The following is a 24369-nucleotide window of genomic DNA, read 5'->3' as shown; positions in this document are numbered from 1 at the left end:
ATGGCATTTCACCCATTTCTACATGTAAAGCTGATAAAGAGGTTGTCCTAAATGCTCCTGTACAGTCTCAATGCCTGAAATTGAATGTGATCTAGGTTTTTAAGAACCATGTCTGCTGCTGATCCAAATACCACACACCCATAGTCTATAACCAACCTAATTAATCCAATATAAATAGCCCTTAGCGCCACTCTACCTGCACCCCACCAACTCCTTACTAAGCACCTCATTATATTTAGAATTTTTTTTACATTTATCTGAAAGTTTCTGAATGCCAATCTTAATTTTTCATCTAACCATATTCCCAAAAATGTAAAGCATTTCACTCTATCCAAATCCTGATTATAGAGTTTGAGTTTTAACTTACATTCACTTATTTTTACCTTCGTTTTATCAACAGAAAAAAATACACCCCATTTATATGACCATTCCTCTATCTTTGTGATAGCCTCCTGTTATTTCTTTACTAAAAATTCCAAGTTCTTTCCTCTTATCCAAATTGCCCCATCATCCGCAAAAAGAGAAAACCCCATTCCACTTTCAATTTCATAAAACTTATCATTTATCATTATAGAAAATAACGGAGGACTCACAATATTTCCTTGAGGTGTACCATTCTCAAAAAGGTATTTTTGAGAATAACATTTTCCTACCTTAACTTGAATGATTCTGCCAAATAAAAAAATCTTGATCCATTTAAACATATGACCTAAAATACCAAATTTACTAAGTTTAATTAACAATCCTTCCTTCCACATCATGTCACATGCCTTTTCAATGTCAAAACAGACAGCTGCAATACTTTCCTTGTTCATCTGTGCTCTCATTATTTCATGCTCTAAACATATAAATTGTACTCCTTCCTTTCCTAAAACGACTTTTTTAACTAGCTAAATAACCCATTGTCTCTACATATCAATGTGTTATTTATCAATTTTTCCAAAACCTTACAAATGTTAGACGTTAAAGCAATGGGTCTGTAACTACCTGGACTAGTACAAGCTTTTCCTGGATTCCATATTTGAATTATTATGGCTTCTTTCCAGGTTTGTGTCATTTCCCTCTTTTCCCATAACTTGTTATAGAGCTTCAGCTATAAATCTTTAGATGAATCACCAAGCTGATATATCACTGTATAACAGGTCTGATCCTTGACTGGTGCAGATTCCTTAAACTTATTTATTGCCTTATTTTTTGGTTTAACTCTGATTTTGAAAATGGTATGTTTAGCAAGGCAAGCTTATTTATATAGCATGTTGCAGTAACAAGAAGATTCAAAGTGCTGTACATGAACAAAACACTTACCACAAATAGGATACCACAATATCACATCTACTTTTTTGTGCCAATCACTGAGATATGTGTTGTCTTGTTTTTGCTCCAGTTCTGATGTGGATGCTGCAGGTATGGGTGGTACGAAAGTGAGTCCTCCAGAATCCATCCTCTGCTTTAAACTTCATCAGCTCAGGCATCCTCTGTACACCTGAGATTCTCATTTTCACAATCCTGGTCCAGTACATCAAGGTTACAGTCATATAACCTGCATCTTCAGTTTTTCTGCTGCATGAAACTGGAATCAGACACAAATCTGCACCTAATCAGATAATGTATTTTGACAGAAAATGTAAACAGTAGCAGAGCTGAAGCGATGCTGCAGAGCAGAGATTTTTTACCGCCACCTTGTGGTATTTCTGCTAGGAGGACCATAGGAGGGAGGGCATTTACGAAAAAGAAACAGATGCAGCTTAAAATAATTATCATATACAGTATTTAAATGAGTCAACTTTAACAGCTACTTCAATGTTATAAAAATCTGTAACCATCAAGATTTGTAGTACATTGAAACCAGTTTTATTCAAGCAGTGTATGTGGCTTAATTGAAGGGGTCATCTTGCATTTGGAATGTTGTGGGCTCAATTCCAGCTTCTCTCTGATACCCCTTGGGCAAGGACCTTAACGTCAAGTTGCCTAATGATCTGCGTATTAGTGTGAACATTGAGAGTGTAGCCAGTTGATTAAGACTAACAGTGTAAAGCACTTTGGCTGGTTGGTGAGGCTGGCAAAGCGCCATATAAGCACACTCTGTTTAAATCAGGAAAATAAGTAAAACCTGCAGGTCACTGTGGTTTATAAACCGGATCAGGACTCGATAACAGGTAATAAAGTGATGGGTAGTAATTAGAGCTTAGATTACCTAAATAGACACTTGCAATTTGATTCAGTCTTTATGCACAATGACCAGAACCAACAGATAACTGTCAATATCAACTTTATTTACATGGCATTTTACAGACATGCACAAATGTGCTGCACAGCACACACAACAAATCAAACAACACTTCATGAAACGATAAAAAAAGAAACTGAAATTTCTTGAGACGGGATTTCCTGTGGGAACCCCTCTTAAAAGGGTTTAAAGGGGACATATCAGTTCTTCTTTTTCATATTTAAATCATTCAGTTGGGGGCTATTTGATGTGGAACTGCAATGCTTTGGTCTGAATTCCTCGTTAATTTACCCAAACACATTCCCCCTTTCTCCCCCTGTTCGGAGGTTCGTATGAGAGCGACTCGTTTTGGTGCGGTTAAATCTAAAGGAGGCACTTCATACCCCGTCCCCTCCAGATTACAGATTATTCCAGAGCACCCTGCTCGGCCATTTTTGAAGAATACTGGGTGACGGTGAAATGAGGAGGAAAAACATTTAGACTTGTAGCTTCAGCATTCTTCAGCTTGGACTACAAAAATTTCTCTGAGGAATATGAATGGCAGTTTGGCGAATTTGGAAAGCTGGAACTCCATTACCTTGCTTGGCAGCACCACAGCAAACACTGTGACGTAATTGTTTAAAAATATAATAGAGAACAGAAAAAAACTGAACGGCTTGAAAAACATGACCCAAAAAGAATATAAAAATACATTCAACTTTTCTGCATTCCTGGTAAATCCAAGTACACAACAAAATGTATTTAAGGGCTACAAAGTGTATTTTGCATGATGTGTCCCCTTTAACTCTTGTTAGAACTGTTATTTAAGAAAACAAATCACCTAAAATGCACATAGCTTTATCCTTTGTATCAAATGGATTTCACATATCTTAAGTCGAGATCATTTGGTTTATGGTTTTTACCCGTTAGATATCAAAAGCGTAATTATTATAAATGTATACAATTAATAAGTCTTGCTTATTTATTTATTTATTTGTGTCCTGCTTGGATTTGATATATGGAGCCTGAAGAACTTTGACAACCATCTTAATTATTTAAATGGCTCTGGTTGTGTTAAAATCTTTATGTCAACATGGGCTGTTGTGAACCACTGCTACTTACAAGTATTACTAAAGTAACATTGAACCTGGAACCTTGAACTACATTCATTAAACTCCAAGGCTACTAGAGATTAGTCTCAGTTTGGGTGATTTGTAATAATTCAGCCGCTAACATGTTATTTAAGTTCCACTTAAATATGTGCAGATAAAACTACAACAAGGTTGTTCTTTCCTCCAAGAAACTTGCCACTTTATTTTTTTAAGTAATGTAATTGAATGACCAAGGTTTCAGCTCTCTCTCCTCCATCAAGCGTTGTCTGTGGATATTAATGTTGCAGAACAGGTCACATGACACAAACATGGAGCTGCTGAAGCCCCTCTTTTATTGTTTATGATGTAGAGAAGTGTGAGAAAAAGCTTCGACATCAGCTGACAACAACTTCGATAAACAAAGAAAAGTGCATAAACTTTAGTACAGTTTGGCACACCATGTAAAAAAAAGAAAAACCCTAATACTGCTTGCTTAAACTGGCTCATGCTTCTCAGGTGTGCAACTTGTGAAGGTAGCCAAAAATTTACCAGCACTGATAAACAGCATTTCCATATCAAGCATACAAAGGTAGCAAAAACAATTTTAAAATAATGGATTGCAGCCCTTTTGAACACCCATGTATGAAGAAAAAGATTTACAGCAAACAAAGGAGACGGTTGTCTTAAAGGAGCACAGCTTAAAGATACATAGCCACATTATATGCCTATAAAAAAAGACCAAAAACCGTTTGATCATGGTAAAATAAGGTGATATACTCCATGTGTCCATCCTGGTAGTGTACTGATTGTCCTTTTTGAGTCCTAAAAATAACCACCTCATCGGGCACGATGAGCAGATATAAACAGATGTGGCGCCATCTATCAGCAGTACCGCAGAATTATCAGAAAGCTATTTAGCGATTAAGAAATCACTATTAATAATAATGCCGAACCAAGCCTGACCCTCTGAAATGCAGCCACTCGGTGTGATCGAAGACCAACCGTTATTTATTAAATAAACCAATCTATAGCAACTCTAACAGCGTCATATCAGAACATTATGGAGAAGTTAATTTCCCGTTCATAAATGGAAACAAGGACAGAACATCAAGGTAAGAACAATCAATCAATTTATAATGTTTTTACTTTAGACTGTAGAGGCTAAGAAGAGCATTGCTATTACTAATATCACAGTATAAATCAGAAATTTACTCACTGTATTCCTCAGCGAAATCATTTATTTTTTGCATTTTTCCCCCTGGATGTTGGACCTTTCTGAACTGTTTACATAGTTTGCTGGGAGATGCTAATAGCCATTAGCTGCTTCCTGGTTTATTCCCTGCTGTGTGTCATACTTCCATTGTTATTATAAATGAACACGAAGGGCTTTATTTTTTAACGAATTGAGCAAAAACAAAGTAATAACAACTACTATGTCAGCAGGACGTGATAAACTTTCATAAAAACTTTGTATGTAACCAGAGTGAGTTACTGATGTATAAATTTAAAAAAAATGTCAAATAACGTAACGATGCACCTTTAAATTCCAAGATTTATTGCGGTCGTCTGCCCCCTCTGGTGACAACTTGAAATGACACCAGTGTTGTGCATGTTCATGGGAGTAAAAGCATCTGTCGCTGTGACTGCACAGGTCTGTTGTTTAGAGGCGTAAAGTCTTCTGAGGTAAGAAAGCTATAAATATTGAAGTTAGCCCGTGTTCTCTCGCTAATGCATCGATTACGATCGAGACTCAACAAAGTAGCAAGGTGAACCAGAGCATGCAGCGCATTATACTCACGCTCCAAAGGATTTGTCCAGAATCACTCCCTAATGAACTGACTAATCCAGCCTATAGAGGCAACTGTGGTAAATGGAGGAAAACTCATTTTAGATGTTAGGCAATAGTAAGGGCATGTATGGGAAAGAAAACACTTAGTTTTTGATATCAAAACTTGCACTATGCACTTTTAATGAATGGTTCAGTACTTCGTTACTGTACTGTTTTTTTCATATCAAATCTATATCACATTTACATCACAACTAAAAGACCTCGTGATTTTAAGAGTCTATTGTTGCTTTATCTATGTTTCTTTCACAATAACTTAACTAAAATCACTAAAGCTTTTAAAAGGTAAAGTATGAACATCAATGTGCTTTTTCAGATATGCTGGTCTTGAAAATCGTTGACCGCAAACACTACAAACAAACGGTTTCTCTCCTGTGTGAATACGCATGTGTCTCTTTAGATCTCCATGCAGTGAAAACGCTTTGCTGCAAACGTGACAAACGAACTGCTTCTCTCCAGAATGGACTCTCATGTGATTTTCAAGATGATTCCTCTGAATAAATCTGCTCTTACAGACATCACAACCAAACGGCCTCTCCTCCGTGTGAAGTCTCACGTGGCGCTTTAACTGTGTTTCGTTCACAAAACGTTTGCCACAATTGCTACAGCTAAATTGTGCGTTGTGAATATCCAGGTGCCTTCTCAGGTATACTTGTTGGGAAAATCCTTTGCTGCAAACATTACACATAAAGGGTTTCTCTCCTGTGTGAACACGCATGTGGCTCTTTAGATCCCCTTGTCTCAGAAAACCTTTACTACAAACACTGCAAATATAGTGTTTCTCTCCTGTGTGAATGAGCATGTGTCTCTTTAGAATATTTTGCTGTGAGAAACTTTTATTGCAAACACCGCAAACAAAAGGTCTCTCTGCAGTGTGGATCCACATATGCTTTTTAAGGCTTTCCTTTACCTTAAATCCTGTGCCGCAAACGTCGCAAGAAAACGCCTTTTCTCCTGAATGGAGCTTCATGTGAATGTTAAGATTTCTCTTTGCATGGAACCTTCTCCCACAGTCGTCGCAGGAAAACGGCGTTTCTCCGGTGTGGACTCTCATGTGTGTCTGAAGAGAAAGCTTTTCTTTAAATCCTTTACCACAAAGATCACACCTATGCTCTCTTAGTCCAGTGTGAATCATCATGTGTAATTTTATGTTGGTCTTAAGTTTGAATCTTTTGCCACAAATATTGCAACCAAATGGCTTCTCTCCATGTTGCGGCGTGAAGCTGGAAGACAGTTTAGATGTCTTACCTCTTCTCTCAACCATCACCTTACTTTGTTGGGAAGAACATAATGGACCAGAGTTCCTGTCTGGTTCTAATCCTCCAAAGTCCTCTTTATCTGGTTCTGCTTCCATGTGTTCAGCTGATCTGCTGGTTGAAGGTTCTGTCTCCTTGACGTCCTCAGCTTTGACCTGATGATGCTCTGATAACTGAGGTTTCTCCTCATCCTCAATTTTCAAAGCAAGCTGCTCTTCCTCCTGACTGATCCACAGCTCCTCATCTTCCTCCTTTATGTGGGGGGGTTCTGAGTCCTGCTGGTCAGAACTGGGGCTCCAGCCATGGGGAACCACTTTAATCACCAACATCTGATGGACTGGAAACATGAAAACACACATAGACATCACTGATTGCTTCAGAATGATAAGACAATAATTAACATATTATCTCACTCTTCTGGGTGTTAATAAAGTATTGGTGGGTGGAGGGGGTTGCCCCTCTCTTAGACTTTGAAACCAAAATGTAAAATAATTCAGAGGGTTTTTTTTACCATTCATGTTCAGAAACAAAAACCAAGCCTTCAGGTGAGTAATACCGTGGAGGGTGTCTGGTATTGACTAAAGTGCTTTACAAAATAAAAATAAATAAATAGAAAATGAAAGAACAGTGCTAGTTAAATTACAACCATGATAAAAAGATAAACGAATATTAAAGTAGATAATACAGATAAATGTGTTTATGTATTTAGATAAAATTATCTTCTACAGTATAATTTAATTGTTTAGTTTGCTTTATTTGGGGATTTATGCCACGTATCGTCCTTTACAGCAGGAATTTGCCGTATAAGTCAAAAAGATAGTATGGAAGACATTATTGGACTTATATAATGTGTGTGTGTGTGTGTGTGTGTGTGTGTGTGTGTGTGTGTGTTAAATATACTTCCTAATCAAAACCTTTCCACATTCCAGCACCTCTTTTATACCGTCCTGCCAGAGTTACTTTGTTCTAATCCACACCAATGTGTGTCACTTACTGAGATCTTTGTTGTCTTGTTTCTGCTCCAGTTCTGATGAGGATGCTGCAGGTATGGAGGACACCAAACTGAGTCCTCCAGAGTTGTCTTCTTCAACCTTCATCATCTCAGACATCCTAGATCCACGTGGGATTCTCCTTTTCACGACTCTGGTTTACAGCCTTCGCATGTTCCTATAAACTGCATCTTCTGTTTTTATGCTGCAGCAGAGCTGAAGTGATGCTGCAGAGCAGAGAGTCTGGTACCTTGGTCAGCAGCTCTGTGTCCTCTCTGGAACTGTCCCCAGTCTCTCGGTCCTCAGCTGGACAACAAGGTTAGAGGAGGTGTCCACGGAGGATGGAGTCTGTCCCTCACAGTCTGATCAACTCGGAGCGAGCATTTTCTTGTAGCTCTAAACCATGAACCTTTAAAGTCTCAGTTTGCTACTTTAGCTCCAGTTAGTAAAAGTACACTTATGCTAATTAAGGTCATTTACCTTCTGAACTTGCAAACGTATGCTAGAAAAAAAAAAAACCTCTCAGCAGTCCAGATAACATAATCAAGCGGGGACTGGCTTCTTGAAGAATGTCAAGGTGAGACTCGGAGACATTAATTACTTGTTCTGCACAATCTTTAAGACGTTTTACTGTTGGGGCTTAGCAAGTCAAGCTAACATGACTACATCCGGTTACTTCCTCCTCCCTGACCAATGAATGAACAGTAAAGCTCGTAATTCGGAAACCTCTTCCGCTTCCACCCATCAGCTTTTCATAATAAAACAATTTCTGTCAAAGTTCTGAATGCACTAATGGGATATGTGTTACACATGTTGTCTGCTTCAGTGTTTTCTCCCCAACGATATATTAGGACACTTTACCCCCTTCATGGCGAAGTGTGATTTTTTTTGGAATATATTCTGCATTTATAACATTTGAAGTTAAAGATTACCTTTCCTGTAGAGCAGCTCCATACCTCGTCAGTTAATTAAACTAAAAAGCCTAAAAAGTGTGTCATCCACCACCTGAAAACAGTGAGAAACTATTTTTTTATAAGAGCTCCCAGGAGGGATAAAAGGGTAGCCGCTCTGCTGCGAGCAGCAGACATTTATTCTCCTGGTCCAGATCCAAGAACAGAGGGCAGTCCATATTATGTGAGTTCTGCACCTAGAAAACTAAAAACCTAAAAAGCAGCTAAAGTCCAGGCTCCAACTGGCCACCAATTGAGACCCAGCTGAGATGTTAAAGTGGAAATACTCACCTGTTTGTACAGGACTGGTCAATAAGTAGTAAAAAACATATATTACCTCAGTACAGCGGCAGCGTATCAATAAAGGGCGCACAGGTATCACCCCTATCAACACTGCAGGTAAAAGTGACAGTAGGTGAAACATAACTTAAGAAATAAAAAGTAATTACATCTGCTATCTTATAAAATGTGTCTGCCTTTGATTTTTCAGTATTCCCATTCTGGGTTTAAGTCTTGAGTCACATTTTAATGGCCAGGGACACTGGCCAGATAAGTGCATTTCTGCTTTTGACCTTCTGGCTTCCATGTGACTTCATGCTGGTCTCTTAATGGTTACTTAAAAACTTCCCTAAGTTGCAGCTCTCTGTGCTTGTTGCCAATCAGTGCTTTTTGTGTCAACCTTCATCTGATTAAGTTTAATTAATCCCTCTCACCCTTGGAAGCTGGTGCAGATGCGAATTTCTCTCAAGGATACAAATCCAAACGGAAGACTCAGACAACAAGAAAACAAGATAGAATGGCGACTTCTTTACAAATACAGTTTTATGAACCTTTTGTTAGAGGGAAAAAACACATAAGGTAATTACTTAATAATCCAGCAGCAGGCATGTGACCATGGACAGGTTTGTTTTTAGTTTATCGTTGTGTTGTTGTAATCCTCGACCTCTAGTGCATTCCTGACGCCCCATTTTTTAGTGTCACTGTCTCAATGCTTTAATAAATGGACATATGAATGTAATAAATAAGTAAATGTTTTAATAAATAAACAGATTTCACAGTATTCAGTACATACAAAGTGAATTGGGAGAATTTTATAGTTTTTCAGTTTCAGAGATGTTCTGTTAAATGTGTAACCAGTATAAATAAACCGTTATGAGAATGAGAAGTAAAGCAGACTCTGGGATTCATATGGACTCCCTTTCACATAAATATTCAGTAGTTATAATGACTGCTGTCGTTAAAAGAAAGATGTAAACACCTTAGCTCCTTTCAATGTTTGCTAGTCTCCGTCTGTCCCTCCCCCTGGACCCTCATCTGGGTGAGGTATGGACTTCTACTGCAGTGAGACACGGTCCAACAGGCTGAATATCTTAATGGCATGCAGAATGTGTATTCATGATGCTTGCAATATATCGCTCAAAAATAACTGCATTCACATAGTGTCATTTGCATATTAATATTGAACACATATTTTCCATATACAGTGCAGACCGGTTGTAAATATCTAAAATAATATCTAAAATAATAACACACACACACATATATACATATATACACATAAATACATATATACACACAAATACATATATATATATATATATATATATATATATATATATATATATATATATATATATATATATATATATATATATATATATATGCACATACATATGCATAAGTACACACACACACACACACACACACATATATATATATATTATATATATTATATGTGTGTGTGTGTGTGTGTGTTCAGTGAATAAGGTCAAGCTAATTTTACACTATATAGAAATTTACAGTCTTATTTCTTTTATAATATTTAATAAATCTTTTATATCTTTAATAAATACTACTGAAAAGGCTCATCTTTATTCAAGGCAGCCTTAGTAAAAACACGGTGTGTGTCTAGTGTAAATCTTAGTTTTCATTAGTGCCTTTGGAGGTATCACTTAAAAATAATGAGCATTAGCTCATCTATAATATTATGGATTTTAGACTAGAGCTTATCAAGTTGAAAAAGTAATTTCAACTTTGTGTTTTTTTGTGTCATTTTACTTTAATGTGAATTTTGTTAAGACAATATGGACATCAGATAGTCTGAATTAGAAAAATAATGACAGATCAGCTGATTATTGAATACATGTTCAGTCGCAGCCCTTGTGAACGCCCATGTGTCTCTTCATGTCTCCATGTTGTGAAAATCCCTTATTGCAAACGCTACAGACAAACGGTTTCTCTCCTGAATGGACTCTCATGTGATTTTCAAGTTGACACTTTTGATAAAATCTGCTTTTACAGACATCACAGCCGAAATGGCCTCTCCTCTGAGTGGACCCTCACATGTCGCTCCAACTGAATCTCCTTCACGAAACGTTTGCTACAATCGCTGCAGCTAAACGGTGCCGTGTGAACCTCCATGTGGCTTTTGAGATTGTGTTTTAGTGAAAAGCCTTTACCACAAACACTGCAAATAAACTGCTTCTCTCCTGTGTGAACATGCATGTGTCTCTTTAGCGTCTCTTGCAGTGAAAACCCTTTGCTGCACACGCTACAAACAAACGGCCTCTCTGCAGTGTGGATCCGCATGTGCTTTTTTATGTTTTCCTTTCTTTTGAATCTTGTACCACAAATATCACATGAAAAGGGTTTTTCCACTGAATGGACCTTCAGGTGAGTTTTAAGATTGGTCCTTGCATGAAACCTTTTGCCACAATCATCGCAGGAAAATGGTCTCTCTCCAGTGTGGAGTCTCATGTGTGTCTGAACAGAGCTCTTTTCTTTAAATCCTTTCCCACAGATATCACAGCTGTGCTCTCTCTCTGTGGTGTGAGTCATCATGTGTAATTTGACATGAGCGTTACGTTTGAAGCTTTTGCCACAAACGTCGCAGCAAAACGGCTTGTCTTCTATGTGGACTCCAGTGGGAGGCAATTTAGACGCTTTTGCTCTTTTGTGAGAAGTCGTCTTAGTTTGTTGAGAAGAACACACTGGATCCGGGTTCCTCTCTGGTTCTGGTCCTCCACAGTCCTCTCCATCAGGTTCTGCTTCCATCTGTTCAGCTAAGCTGGTGGTTGGAGCTTCAGTCTCCCTGTTGTCTTCACTTTTGAGATGCTGAAGCTCTGATAGCTGAGGTTTCTCTTCAGACTCAAGCTTCACAGTAAGCTGCTCTTCCTCCTGACTGATACGCAGCTCCTCGTCTTCCTCCTTTATGTGGGGGGATTCTGGGTCCTGCTGGTCCAAACTGGGGCTCCAGTCATGAGGAACAACTTTAATCACCAACATCTGACGGACTAGAAACATCAAAACACGTTTGGACAGTGTTACTGCTCATAAACCTTTTTAAAAAATGTGATTTTTTACACAACAACAAAAGTGACCATTGCTTTACTTCAAGTGGAAGAAATAAAACTGATCAATACTGATAAAGGCAGGTATGTTAAAAAAATATATTTTTTCTTGACTCATTACAAAAAGAATAAAGCACAATTTATTTAACACAGAAGCAAGCTATTTTTTTTAAATAAATAAATAAAAACAAATTAGACAGATAGATGTGATTCAAGGGGCTTACTATATGTTTGCCATGTTGAAAACATCCATCACCTTGGATTTTTGAACACATAATCAGAATAATTATTCAGATGACATATGGGAACAATTGTTCGGTATTTGATGCTTGTATCATATTTTGCAATTTTAGAGCAAAGGGAGTCCCGCAGAGCCAACTCTAGCTGTCCTGGTGCACTAGAAAAGATTATGGCCTACCAAAACTACCAAACCTACACTTGGACTACCTACAAAGAGCCTAAAGAACCTGACAAAGAGGGAGATGGTATGAGCAAGCAACATTTCGAGACACTCTGTTACATGTCAGGAAAAAAAAGGAACGGCCCAATAATTTTATCTGTCTAATTTTTATTTTTATTTATTTATTTTTTGGTGGGGGTGGGGGGGGGGGGGTTAAATAGGGGCAAAGTGATATTCATTACCAAGCAATAAGCACAGCAAAATGCAGCAATTAGGTTATTTTGTGAAATATATTAGGTAACATATGAAGCTTGATCTTGACTGTGTCTTTACCAATCGTTTAAAGCTAGGATAAACCTTTGGTGTTTCCATTGAGCCTTATGACTGCCTTCCACTTTGTGTGGAAGGAGAAACTGGCATCAACAGGACACAACACTGAAGAGACAAAGATATTTATGCTCTTCTGTAAAACATTTTCCACTTGGTACGGCATCTCCTCCCACTCAGCTAATTCCCATTTACACATAAACGTGCCTTTGATCATTATGACAGGCAGATGGAGGACACCAGGACAGTCACAGCAGCTTTAAGGCTGCTAATTCAACACCTGCAGGGTATTGATGACAATGTATATAGCAGGTACTCACAGAGGAGGGAAAAAAATCATTATTACTGCTTTAATGTCTGTTAAAGTCTTCACAGTCTAGCACCTGTTCACAACTTCTAGCCAAAGCTTATTTGCTCCAATCCAGACAAATCAATGTCTGTGCCACTTACTGAGATCTTTGTTGTCTTGTGTCAGCTCCAGTTCTGATGTGGATGCTGCAGGTATGGGAGGCACCGAACTGAGTCCTCCAGGCTCCTCTGCTTCAACCTTCATCATCTCAGACATCCTCGCTCCTCCTGGGGTTCTCCACAATCCTGGTCTGCACCTTTCACATGTTCTAGTAGAGCAACGTTTAAAACATGTTAACCTTGACACATGATCAGAATCCTCTGTTTCTGCAACCTATGACTGTAATCAAGTCATGATCTGATCAGATCATGATCGCAGCGGTTCAAAAACACAGGTAGTCGAAACCCTTTCCTACACAATAGAGTAGACAGACCGGGAAATAACATCTTTGGGACGTTTCTCTATCAGAACCTGGCTAGTGGAGCTACCTGTGCAGCGATGCTCAGCAGAGCCCGCAGCAGGAGCACCGTCCTCGGATGCAAGCAGAGCAGAGCCCCCCCTGGATGACCCTCCAGTGTCCGTCTGAAGTGGAAAATGCGGCGATCAGCAGAGACTGATGAAAATAACACATGCATCAAAAATACAGACAGCGACAAAAAGCTAAGCTAGAGAGACCGGTTTCAAATTTCCCCGACACATTAGCTATGTGAGGCATCCGGTGAATGCGGGGGGTTGTCAGCCGCATCCTCCCGGCTCTGTAATCCGCGCTGCATCACCTGAAGGCTGCGCTCACGGCCCCTAATCTAAACAGAACCATGTGGTGGATGGGAAAAGACAAAATCGTCCGCCAAGTGCTCAAAACCATCGAGCTGCAGACCACTACGAGGTCCACCGAGCACGCATGCGCAATAGTTGTTGCTATAACGCTGATGGGAGATTTTCAAAATAAGAGTCAGCGACGGAAAGTCGGATATCTATCTGGGGGGAAAAAAGAAAATAAAATTCCTTGAGAGACAGTAACAAATAATACCAAAAGTAGAAGAAAATATAAAAACGAGCCTGCTATTCATCACTAAACCACTTGAATGAGAATAAATGGACAACAAATGATATCCTTACACCACAGTGTTAGTATGCACATTTCTGTATTTTCTAGGTATTTGAATAATTATCTTTCTATTTTCTTTGCTGCCATTAACCTTATGTCCCTGCTTCAGGTCATAACCTCAACACAGGAAGTTTTTCACAACAAAACTCCTGATTCTGAAGTTCTTGTTATTCTTTTGGCAATATAATTTACTCTGTATGGTAATGTTACCCCAAAACAGAAATATAATCTGTGTTTAAAGCCAAAATATAACTCTGGTGAATCTGTCTGGAATGACTTTTGCTGTTAATGTCTGCTAGAGGGATGACTATACCTCCCCGGTGGAAAACTAAAGTAAGTGAGTGAGTGAGTGAGTGAGTGAGTGAGTGAGTGAGTGAGTGAGTGAGTGAGTGAGTGAGTGGCTGTTTGAACTGCTGTATATATATACAATTTACATTTCATTGGGTCTTTGATCAGATGCCAACTCTGCCACATATACCTGAAATAATGGTGATGCTCAACACCAGGCCTCTGCAAAGATAATATTGATGACCATTTCAAAATAAGTGAAGCCAGCCTGACTCGCTGCGCCCTCAGCATTTCCAAAACCATTTGTCCAAAGAAATCCCAGGAGACGATTATGCATTTGAAAACAACTCATTGGTGACTAGATATATAAAAGGTACTAAACACTTGTTTTAAGTAAACTTTTAAAGTAAAAATTCAATTCAATTAAATTTTATTTATATAGCGCCAATTCATGAAATATGTCATCTCAAGGCACTTTACAAAGTCAAATTCAACCATATTATACAGATTGGTCAAAAGAAAGAAAAACTCCCCATTAACGGGAAGGTAAAACCTCCAGCAGAACCAGGCTCAGTATGAACGGTCATCTGCCTCAGATGACCGTCGAAATAGATGATGATATAGATGATGTCGAAATACCTCACCAAACTTATGGTTTTTGCTTCACCTCAAAAAGCAGATACACATTCCGTGCTCAGATGCTGTAATGGATGATTACATCCAGAAGATGGCAGCAGTAAGGCAGGCCAAAGGCAAGCGTGTCTGTGCCAATGCCTGATCAAAATCCATCAGAGGTCTATTGCATAGATTACATCTTACTCCTGTCATTTTAAACAAAATTGACAAATCCTTTTCTCCTTTCTGTATCAAATTTATCTCAGAAAGTGGGACCTATTTCCATTACTTTTAGGAATATAAATGTATTTCTAGATTCTGGACACTTATAGCAAAGGTAACCAGTGGCATATTTAAAACTGAAATCAAGAAAGACCAGCTTCATTCTTGACCCCCGTTCTAGGAATTTACATCTTTCTGCATCTCAGTATAGGCTTCTTGAAAAGCTCCTCTTAATTGCCAGAAAATCACACTGTCAAAGAAGAGCACTTTGTTTATGAAAATCATAAATATGTTTTATGATTTTTGAGTTTCAGTGGCAGCTGCCTTCACAGAAAAAGTTTCCAATCCCTACACATCTATTGTTAAACAGTTGAATAACAGCATCTAATGTTTAGATTTTATTTCCTTTAATGCAGGCCTGTCCAAAGTGTGGCCCAGGGGTCATTTGTGGCCACTGGACTAACCTAATCCTCCAGGAAACAGATGTCTAATGCAGATGGCAGCTTTTTGTTTTTAATTAGGACAAAATTATTATAGACAGGTTAAGGTCCTACAATTAAAAATGTTAGGTACAACACAAGGTATTCATCTTTTAATAACCACACTTTTTACATTCTCTTTAATATCATGGTAAATAGGACATCTCTTCGAGAGCTTTGACTTAAATGCAGACTTTTGTGCATTAAAATCTGTTTTGAAATAATTTATTCAAATTAGCTAAATACAGGAAGTGTTTTCTAAGAAATACAGACCCGAATCCGGTTCCTATATCGCTAGACCAAAAAGATTTCAGTTGCTTTCAACCGAGCCTAAAATAATTAGCAAACTGGGTGACACTCTTTTAATAATGCAAATGAGCAAAACCCATTTTTAACTTTAGATCTACACTGGTTTACACATCCCGTTCCTTCACAAAATCTGACTAATTAGTTTAATTAAAATTATCATTTATTCACTTTTTTAGCCCTTGAGTACTTCTAACTTAATTCTATCCCACATACAGAAAAGTTTGTACCCTCCTGCTTTAATGTTTACAGCAGAAGGAATAGAAAAAAGGAAGTGACAGAACTGCTGATAATGAACAAAATATCAATGAAATGTAAAAGACGTATCCTATTTAAACAAAAGCACAGATGACGGGAAAGGAATTTTATTTGTAAATTCATTAATAACAAGGACTTAGTTTTATTCTTTTCATCACAGTGGAGGTAGTATTAATACATGTAATGGCTTACTAGTACTTTAAAGGACAAATCTCTGTTTACATTCTATTTTGTGGTAAGCAATAAATGTAGAAGACTGAATAAACTCAACTAAAACACAATGCTTTTTTGTAGGAAAATTAGACAAGAGGCATTTCAAAGGAAAAGACGTCACTGGTGAAAGCCCATGTCAAAACCTACAGTGTGACATGCTATTTTTCAGTTTTTAGTAAAAAATAATAATGTTGAGTTTTGACTTGTCTTTAGTATGATTTTACTACCAGCTAGCAAGGCAAAAACATAAAAAAAAAATTCTCAAATTAATGTTTCACAAGTGTGAATTTTTGTTATGTAGAAGCATCAGGGTGATATTCAGAAGTTTACTGAGTTATGTAAAGGATTTACCAATAGAGAACAGAACATGCTCACACAGAAAGTAGAGATGGAAAATAATAATCATTGATAAACTGATCAAATATTGTTACATTGGTTGACTCTCAAAACAATTAAACAGGTGGGGCCTCGTGAATGGCCATATGTCTCCTTAGATTTCCAATTAATGAAAATGCTTTGCTGCAAACGTCACAAACAAACGGTTTCTCTCCTGAATGGACTCTCATGTGATTTTCAAGTTGACACTTTTGATAAAATCTGCTTTTACAGATGTCACAGCCAAACGGTCTCTCTTCTGAGTGGACCTTCACATGTCGCTCCAACTGGATTTCCTTCACAAAATGTTTATCACACTGACTGCAGCTAAATGGTGCAGTGTGTACCTCCATGTGGTTCTTCAGGTGATGTTTTAGAGAAAATCCTTTACCACAAATATTACAAATGTATAGTTTTTCCCCTGTGTGAACGCGCATGTGCCTCTTCAGAGACTCGTATTGAGAAAATCCTTTACTACAAACACTACAGATACACATTTTCTCGCCCGTGTGTACATACATGTGAGTATTTAGACTATTTTGTAGTGAAAATCCTTTACTACAAACATTACAAACAAACGGTCTCTCTGAGGTGTGGGTCCTCAGGTGCTTTTTCAGAGTCGCCTTTCTTTTAAATCTTGTACCACAAACATCACATGAAAAAGCCTTTTCTACTGAATGGACCTTTAAGTGACCCTCAAGAATGGTCTTTCTATGAAACCTTCTACCACAATCACCACAAGAAAAGGGTCTCTCTCCAGTGTGAAGTCGCATGTGCGTCTGCAGGGAGCTCATGTCTTTAAACGCTTTCCCACAATGGCCACAGCTATGTTCTCTCCTTCCAGTGTGGGTCATCATGTGCAATTTAATTGAAGTTTTATATTTGAATCTTTTGTCGCAAACATTGCAACTGAACCTCTTCTCTGCATGTAGCCCTACCTGAGCCGTATCTTTGGAAGACAGTTTAGATCTTTTACTTCTTCTGTACACAGCCATATTAGTTTGCGGTGAAGAACACTCCCCATTTGTGTTCCTGTCAGGTTCCGTTTCCTTCTGCTCAGTTGAGCTGCTGCTTGGAGCTTCTGTCTCTATGTGGTTTTCAGTTTTGATTTGTTGAAGCTCTGTTAACTGAGGTTTCTCCTCATCTTCAATTTTCACTGTAAGCTGCTCTTCCTTCTGACTGATCCGCTGTTCTTCCTCTTCCTCTTTTATGTGTGGGGGCTCTGGGTCCAGCCGGTCCAAACTGGAGCTCCAGTCATAGGGAATCTCATCTTTAGGCACCAAATTTTGATGGACTGGGAACATTACAACAGAAAAGTGCATTAAAGATTGGTTTCAAACAATTAAAAAATGTAATCATTCACATATCAGAAACATCAGCATTGATTTCATTAAAGCCCAGGAGAAAAAAACTTAAGACAAGAATGCTTAAATGAGGTTGTTTTATTTATCTTTTTCAAACAAGGGAAACTGCATACACTGACCATATAAGCAACTTAAAAAAATGTAATGTCTCGCGCAATATTCTTATATGAGACGAAGACACAACTAATCAGACAAATATGTCAAAATTTGTGGGCAAAGCCATTCTTGTCCATCGTGCTGAAAATATCTTTGATTGTCAAATTGATAGAACATTATTTTAGTTGCCACTAGGGGCAAATGTTTAAAATTGACTGCTTCTATCACATTTTGTAATTATTTAAAAAAAAATAATAGCTTCAGCTGCCCTAATAGGCCAAGAAACTGTCCATCATGGAGGCACAGCTGAGGGGTGTCCTAAGATACTGGGGCTGGAGGATTCTTCTTGGATTATTGTCTTTTTGTTCTCAACCAAGGCTTCTTAATCCCTGTGCTCAGGGTCCACTGAATGTTTTAGGTATGTTCCTAACCGAATGAGAAATTAACAGACTTCTGTAGCACTGGATGACATGCTGAGGAGGAAATGACCGTATGGTGACCGTGACACAGAGAAACATCTGAAACACGAAGGGCAGTGGGCACCCCAAGCATCAGGGTTGAGAGCCTCTGTCCTAAAGCATATGCCAAAAATTAATGTAAGGAGGCAATATTGGAGATTTATAATCAAACATTTAAACAAGAAGACAAACTCAAGTCCTCAAGGGCTTCATACCTTGAACCTTTAGATGCCAACTGTTCCAAACTACTGGAGAGTGGTGCAGACATCTGCCTGACTGGAAATAATTGGCAAAATCTGGCTAAAATGAAAACATTTTATGATCTTTTCATCTTTAAACTAGTCAAAATTGATTCTTATTACAGTTTGTGAATTTGTAAGTTATATTAGGGTATTCCTACACTCTGATCGAAGTGGGTCTAAAGGCTAAGATAAAGGGCATCAGCCCAATATAAATGAAACTATTGGGATTTTTAGTTTTACCTTTATCTAAGATTATATCTTTATCTCAGATAACTGAATAAGGAAATAAAGCTTTGTAAATACCCCCAAAATATCTATATAAAACTAAGCAGAAGCTTCACAACATGGGATTATCCACACCTCTCTGCTCCTGGATCAGTGACTTCCTCACCAACAGACCCCAGGTGGTGAGGATAGGGAAACACACATCTGCTCCACTGATCCTCAACACAGGAACTATATAGTTTGCAGGGTTGTGTCCTCAGCCCTGCTATCTTCACCGTTTTCACTCAGGACTGCTCTGCTGTCCAGCCCATAAACACAGTGGTGAAGTTTGCGGACAACACCACTGTAGTGGGTCTCATCTCCAACAATGATGAGTCCCACTGAGGGATGAGCTCAGCAATGTCAGACAGTGGTGCTCCAGGAACAACCTGATCCTGAACACCAGTAACACCAAGGAGGTAATAATAGACTACAGGAGGTCCAGGAGGACTGAACACGCCTGGTGAAAAAGACCCAACAATGACTCTTCTTCCTCAAGAAACTGAAAATGTCTGGACATCCCACTAAACTGCTAAAGAACTTCTATAGAGCTACCAAAGAGAGTGTTTTATGTATCAGCATAACTGTGTGGTATGGGAGCTGCACAGTCCAGGAGAGGAAGGACTTAGCACGGGTAGTGAGAACAGCACAGGGGATTGTGGGATGCCATTTGCAGGATCTAGACTCAATTTATGCAGAACGAGTCCAAAGAAGGGCCAGACGCATCTCTTGTAATCCCACCCACCCAGGCAATGAACTGTTTGCCCCTCTCACATCAGGTAAATGCTTCAGAAGCATTAAAGCCAAAACAAATAAACTTAGAAACAGCTTCTTCCCAAGATCTGTGAGGGCAGTCACCCCTAATGAGAGACTGCAGTCCAACACTTTAAAATCACCCCACTGTTACTAGTCCATCATACGTTCCATCATGTTACAATCATTTTAATGTTACTGCCTACTGCACACTATTATCTCAGCATATCTAAATGGACATTTCTGTATACGAAGCCTCAAATCATTGCACAAAAGCACCTCATTAGCTCATTATTTGTTATCTGTGTCTCATGAAGGACAGCTAGTTCATACAAACTTTTGAATCTTCAACTTTTTAATTGTTTAATGTTTTGAATGCTATAATGAGAAGAAAAAAAACACCGTAATCCTTGCTCATTGCCTGTTTGTGTCTTTTATGTGTACTCTTAGCCGAAGTGGCCAAAAACAAATTTCCCCACAGTAACACGCAGTAATAATAAATAATCTTTGAGCATGTACTATTTTCTCCAATAAAATGTGCACATTCATCAGGCCCCTGTTCTACAGTGGTAATTTGAAATGTGTTTACCACCACCGTCATACTGTGTGAACTATTCTCATTAAGATTTTTGTGCTTGCCTGTCATTGTCGTGTTTAACGTTCAACCCCAGACAAACAAACGTGTGTCACTTACTGAGATCTTTGTTGTCTTCTTCCTGCTTCAGTTCTGATGAGGATGCTGCAGATACGGGAGGCTCAAAGCTGAGTCCTCCAGGGACTTCTGCTTCAAACTTCATCATCTCAGACATCCTCTGTATACCTGGTAGTCTTCTTTCCACAGTCCTGGTTTGCAACCTTCACATGCTCTAGTAGGTCAAGGTTTCAGTAATATATGAAAGTGGAATCAGACACAAATCAGCATCTGATTAAATCAAAAGTATCAGCAGTAAATGTAAATCATAGCAGAGCTGCAGTGATGCTGCAGAGCAGAGAGTCTGGTACCTTGGTCAGCAGCTCTGTGTCCTCTCTGAAAGTGTCCCCAGTCTCTCGGTCCTCAGCTGGACAACAAGGTCAGAGGAGGAGTCCACGGAGGATGAAGTCTGTCCTCACACAGTCTGATCAATTCGGAGTCGTGTAGCTCTAAACTATTACATTTTAAGAGCTTTAACGTGAAAAACACTGATTAAGTCTCTACTGTTAGCTGCTATAGCTAACAGTCGACTCGTGCTGCTAATGATCGCTAATTACATTCCGTAATGCAAATTACGTCTAGAAATAATCGGAAGTTCAAAGCAAACACGTGGAAACGATCTAAACACCAAGACTATTCAGGAGAGAGTCAGTGACATGGATTACACCAAAGGTTTAATGTGTGTAACTATTATTCCATCGGCACCTAGCCAGTCAAGCTAACTGTCACGTTCAGCCTACAAGCCGAGAACTTCCTCTCAGGCGAAAATCTGCTTCCTCTTTCAACCTTTCAAAATAAAATAAAATAAATCCAGATTTGGCAAAAATAGATTTCACAATACTTATATCATTATCAAATGAGTTTACTTATATGGCTCTGATAAAGAAAAACATCAGATTAAATAAAATTTCTTATATAAAGTAACAAAGTTCGTGGCATTATACAAAGTATAGCAGTGGGAGTGGTGGCCTAGTGATCAGGGAGCTGGGTGTTTGAATCTTGGACAGGGCTCAAAGAGCACATGATTAGAAAGTAGGTCTGTCACTCTGGATCCTTGAGCAAGACTCTTAACCACAGATTGCACCTCGTGTGCCACTCAGTGTTTGCAGCCCACTGCTCACTAAGGGTTAAAAGCAGAGACAACTTTCCCCTCAGTGGGAATATATAGGGAAATATTTATTTAAAAAATACAATTCTGAACCTAAATACCTTTTTTTAAACAAATTGTTAGACAGGTGCGTATTTCACAACAGTTTTTTTGGATAAACTTTTTCCATACAGCATGTTCATTTTGTGCCAGGTAACATGAAAATCCCTTTGTTCTATAACCATATTAATAAACTATTTTGATGGGAAGCTACAAAGTTTATTTCCAAAATCAACTTGGAAAACATAATTGTTATGAACGTCATAAAAGAGAGAAGAAAAGCAATACAAGAGTACCAAATTAACCCTTTCAAGAGGAAAGCTAATCAAAAGACCTCCAATCAAAAATTTTAAAAGGGGAATTTTATTCTTTCCCAGCCAATACATTTTTTATTTCCAGAAAAGTGACAAAAAAATTGGCTTGTATTTATATTTAATACATTGCATTTCAAATCAGAAATCAACTAACTTCTTCCCTGGTTTTTTAGAAACTACTCGTCTCTAAAAGTAGTTTAAACATGGTCATATTTAATTTCCCTGAATCCTTTGATGGACAAGGCTTTAATGTTTTTAAAACTAGTTGCTAAAAGTGTTCTTTCACAAATACTATTGGGTTTACAACACTTTAAACATAGAAGATGTAATTTAACGGTCTAGAAAACATGGTGAACTCTTCCAGAAAAATGCTTTAGGAGATGTGTTCTTGATCACCTCTCATGGATGGCATCCTTGAAAACTGGAGTCACACCTTCCCAATAAGCCATTGAACGTTTCTTTTTTTCCAACATTGTCTGGTGATGCAATTTCCGTGCACAACAGAGGTTATAAAACTGGTACTCACCCAAATGGGGTTAAGAGTCCAACAGAACTACACTGGCGTCATGATCTGAAAAGCACTCTTTGCAAGTTGGTTATTTGGTTGCCTGATCGCATATTATATAGAAGGCCTGTCCATTTAACCTTTGTTTTGAAGGCTGGTGGTAAAATGTTTTAGCGTAAGGAACATTAGGGGTCGGCGCCCCACAGTATTGAAACATTAACATTAGGAAACCTAATGTTTCTTAATGGGGGGTGCAAAGGGTGAGGCTGCCCGGGAGCCACGGTTATGAAGGAACCCACGCTGCCCACTGTCAGACCGATGGTGAATAAAGCAAAGAAGGTTGATGAAGCAGCTCTTAAGGCTGCTTCACACAGCAGGAGTGGTGGTACTCACTTTTATGACCTGCGTGCTTTACGCACAGTTCGCTGTGGGAATTGCTCCGGACACAGTTGATGATATTCAGCGTAAATGACATGACCCAAGGCTCTGCCATATGCAGAAAGAGTCCTATAATAGAAAATAACACTTTTATTTGACTAGATTCCATTTTTTAAAAGGTGAAAAACCAAATTGACAGGTTCTCACTGCCCACTAAAACCTTTGTGGAACACATATTCTTCAGATGATTCAGTCCACATTTGCTGCAATTATAGTTAAAGCAGATCTGTGTAAGTTTTGACTCAAGTATTAGCTTAATTTGAGATATACTAGACGATTTCTGAGGTCAATACACATCACTTGGTGCGTACGGATGCTCAGTGCAAGCTGCCCTTCTCAAAAAACCCGCCTATGTAACTTGAAAGGTGAGGATCCAGCTCTGAGTGGGTCATGTGACCTAAAGTGCCGCTTTACGGCAGTCTAAGCTCCCCTTAAACATGAGAGCAAACCTTACGCACCCTGATGTAATGTCAGTGTACTCGTCCAATGGTGTTTGAAAGATGGAGAGTAAAAAGAGCAAGGGTAGCGCGGAGAAAGCTAGAATTAAAAAGAGGTAAACTCTGAAAACAGCCGCTGCTAAATGTGAAAAAATTGGCAGCTTTTTCATAAAATGAGCTCACGGTTTGAAATGTCAAATGAGGACGATGAAATGGGTAAGGAAAAATGTTGAACTTTGCTTGCAAACCACCATACAAGTAAAATATCAAGTCATTGATTTTCGTGGAGTATAATGTAACGTTATGTAGCTTACATAATAGTATGATGCAACGCCACATAACTGGGATTTTTTGTGTTGTAGCTCCTCAGAGTCAGAAGCAAGATAAAGCACCAAGTACCACCCATGAGCCCACAAGTCCTGAGTGGGCAGATAGGATTACTCATTAAGTGAATATTAGAATTAGTATAATGAAGAGTATTGTGCTGTTCTGTTTGAATAGTGCCCTGAGATGTTAGATGATTCAGCACCACATTCATGAAACTGCCCTGATTTTATCAGATGGCTTTGTAACAAGGGGTGATTTAATTTGTGCTGAGAATTTTGACTATTTTTAAAATGTGATCAAGTGTCAGAAGCAGAGCCAGTAGTGATGAAGGGATTGCTCCTGTTAGTGTGGAAGAAGCAGGCGAGCTGTTGTAACACTGAGTGAACAAACAAGAATTATTTGTAATATAACTGCTTTCTTTGCCCAAACCATATCCGTGACCCATTACCGGTATTTTTTTTTATCATTAAAAAGATAGCAAACACACAAAGCCCTGAAGTGAAAGGGAATAGGATAAAATATCTAATAAATTTGCTTATGTTTTAATAATAATAGGTCGTTATCTTAAGTGGGTCGGTCTGAGGCATGAAACTGCAGGGCTGAAAGAGTCCCACCGGTCATGGCCATGGTTATTATTACAAAATACAGTAAATATCGTTCACAAACCTGCATGTCAGCTCTTCTCTTCTGTTGAAGGTCCTGTAG

The 24369-nt window shown here is 38.6% G+C and overlaps 2 protein-coding genes across 8 annotated transcripts in view; both read right to left on the bottom strand.

Moving 5' to 3' along the window:
- LOC110366533 (gastrula zinc finger protein XlCGF57.1) overlaps positions 1–8130 on the bottom strand; it is a 77406-nt gene extending 69276 nt beyond the window's left edge. The window contains exons 1-2 of one of the 4 annotated variants that reach the window (XM_036142262.1): positions 7639–8130; positions 7394–7554 (exon numbers count right to left, since the gene is read on the bottom strand). In XM_036142262.1, coding sequence (XP_035998155.1) covers positions 7394–7508 — 115 coding nt within the window. In that variant the 5' untranslated portion in view covers positions 7509–7554; positions 7639–8130. The remainder of the gene's footprint in view (positions 1–7393; positions 7555–7638) is intronic. The other 3 variants (XM_036142264.1, XM_036142266.1, XM_036142263.1) reach the window with 3 other exon arrangements.
- A 1948-nt stretch (positions 8131–10078) lies between these two features.
- Positions 10079–24369, bottom strand: part of LOC105939478 (gastrula zinc finger protein XlCGF8.2DB) — a 30670-nt gene continuing 16379 nt past the window's right edge. The window contains exons 1-3 of one of the 4 annotated variants that reach the window (XM_012881671.3): positions 13253–13666; positions 12866–13032; positions 10079–11631 (exon numbers count right to left, since the gene is read on the bottom strand). In XM_012881671.3, the coding sequence (XP_012737125.2) occupies positions 10643–11631; positions 12866–12980 (1104 nt within the window). In that variant the 5' untranslated portion in view covers positions 12981–13032; positions 13253–13666 and the 3' untranslated portion in view covers positions 10079–10642. Of the gene's footprint in view, positions 11632–12865; positions 13033–13252; positions 17932–20499; positions 20672–20807; positions 21268–24369 lie in introns of those variants that run through there. The other 3 variants (XM_036142279.1, XM_036142278.1, XM_036142280.1) reach the window with 3 other exon arrangements.

Source organism: Fundulus heteroclitus, chromosome 10 (genome assembly GCF_011125445.2).
Source record: "Fundulus heteroclitus isolate FHET01 chromosome 10, MU-UCD_Fhet_4.1, whole genome shotgun sequence".
Lineage (NCBI taxonomy): Eukaryota > Metazoa > Chordata > Actinopteri > Cyprinodontiformes > Fundulidae > Fundulus > Fundulus heteroclitus.
Note: the sequence above shows the minus strand (reverse complement) of the source record. Positions and strands in the feature narration are given on the sequence as shown.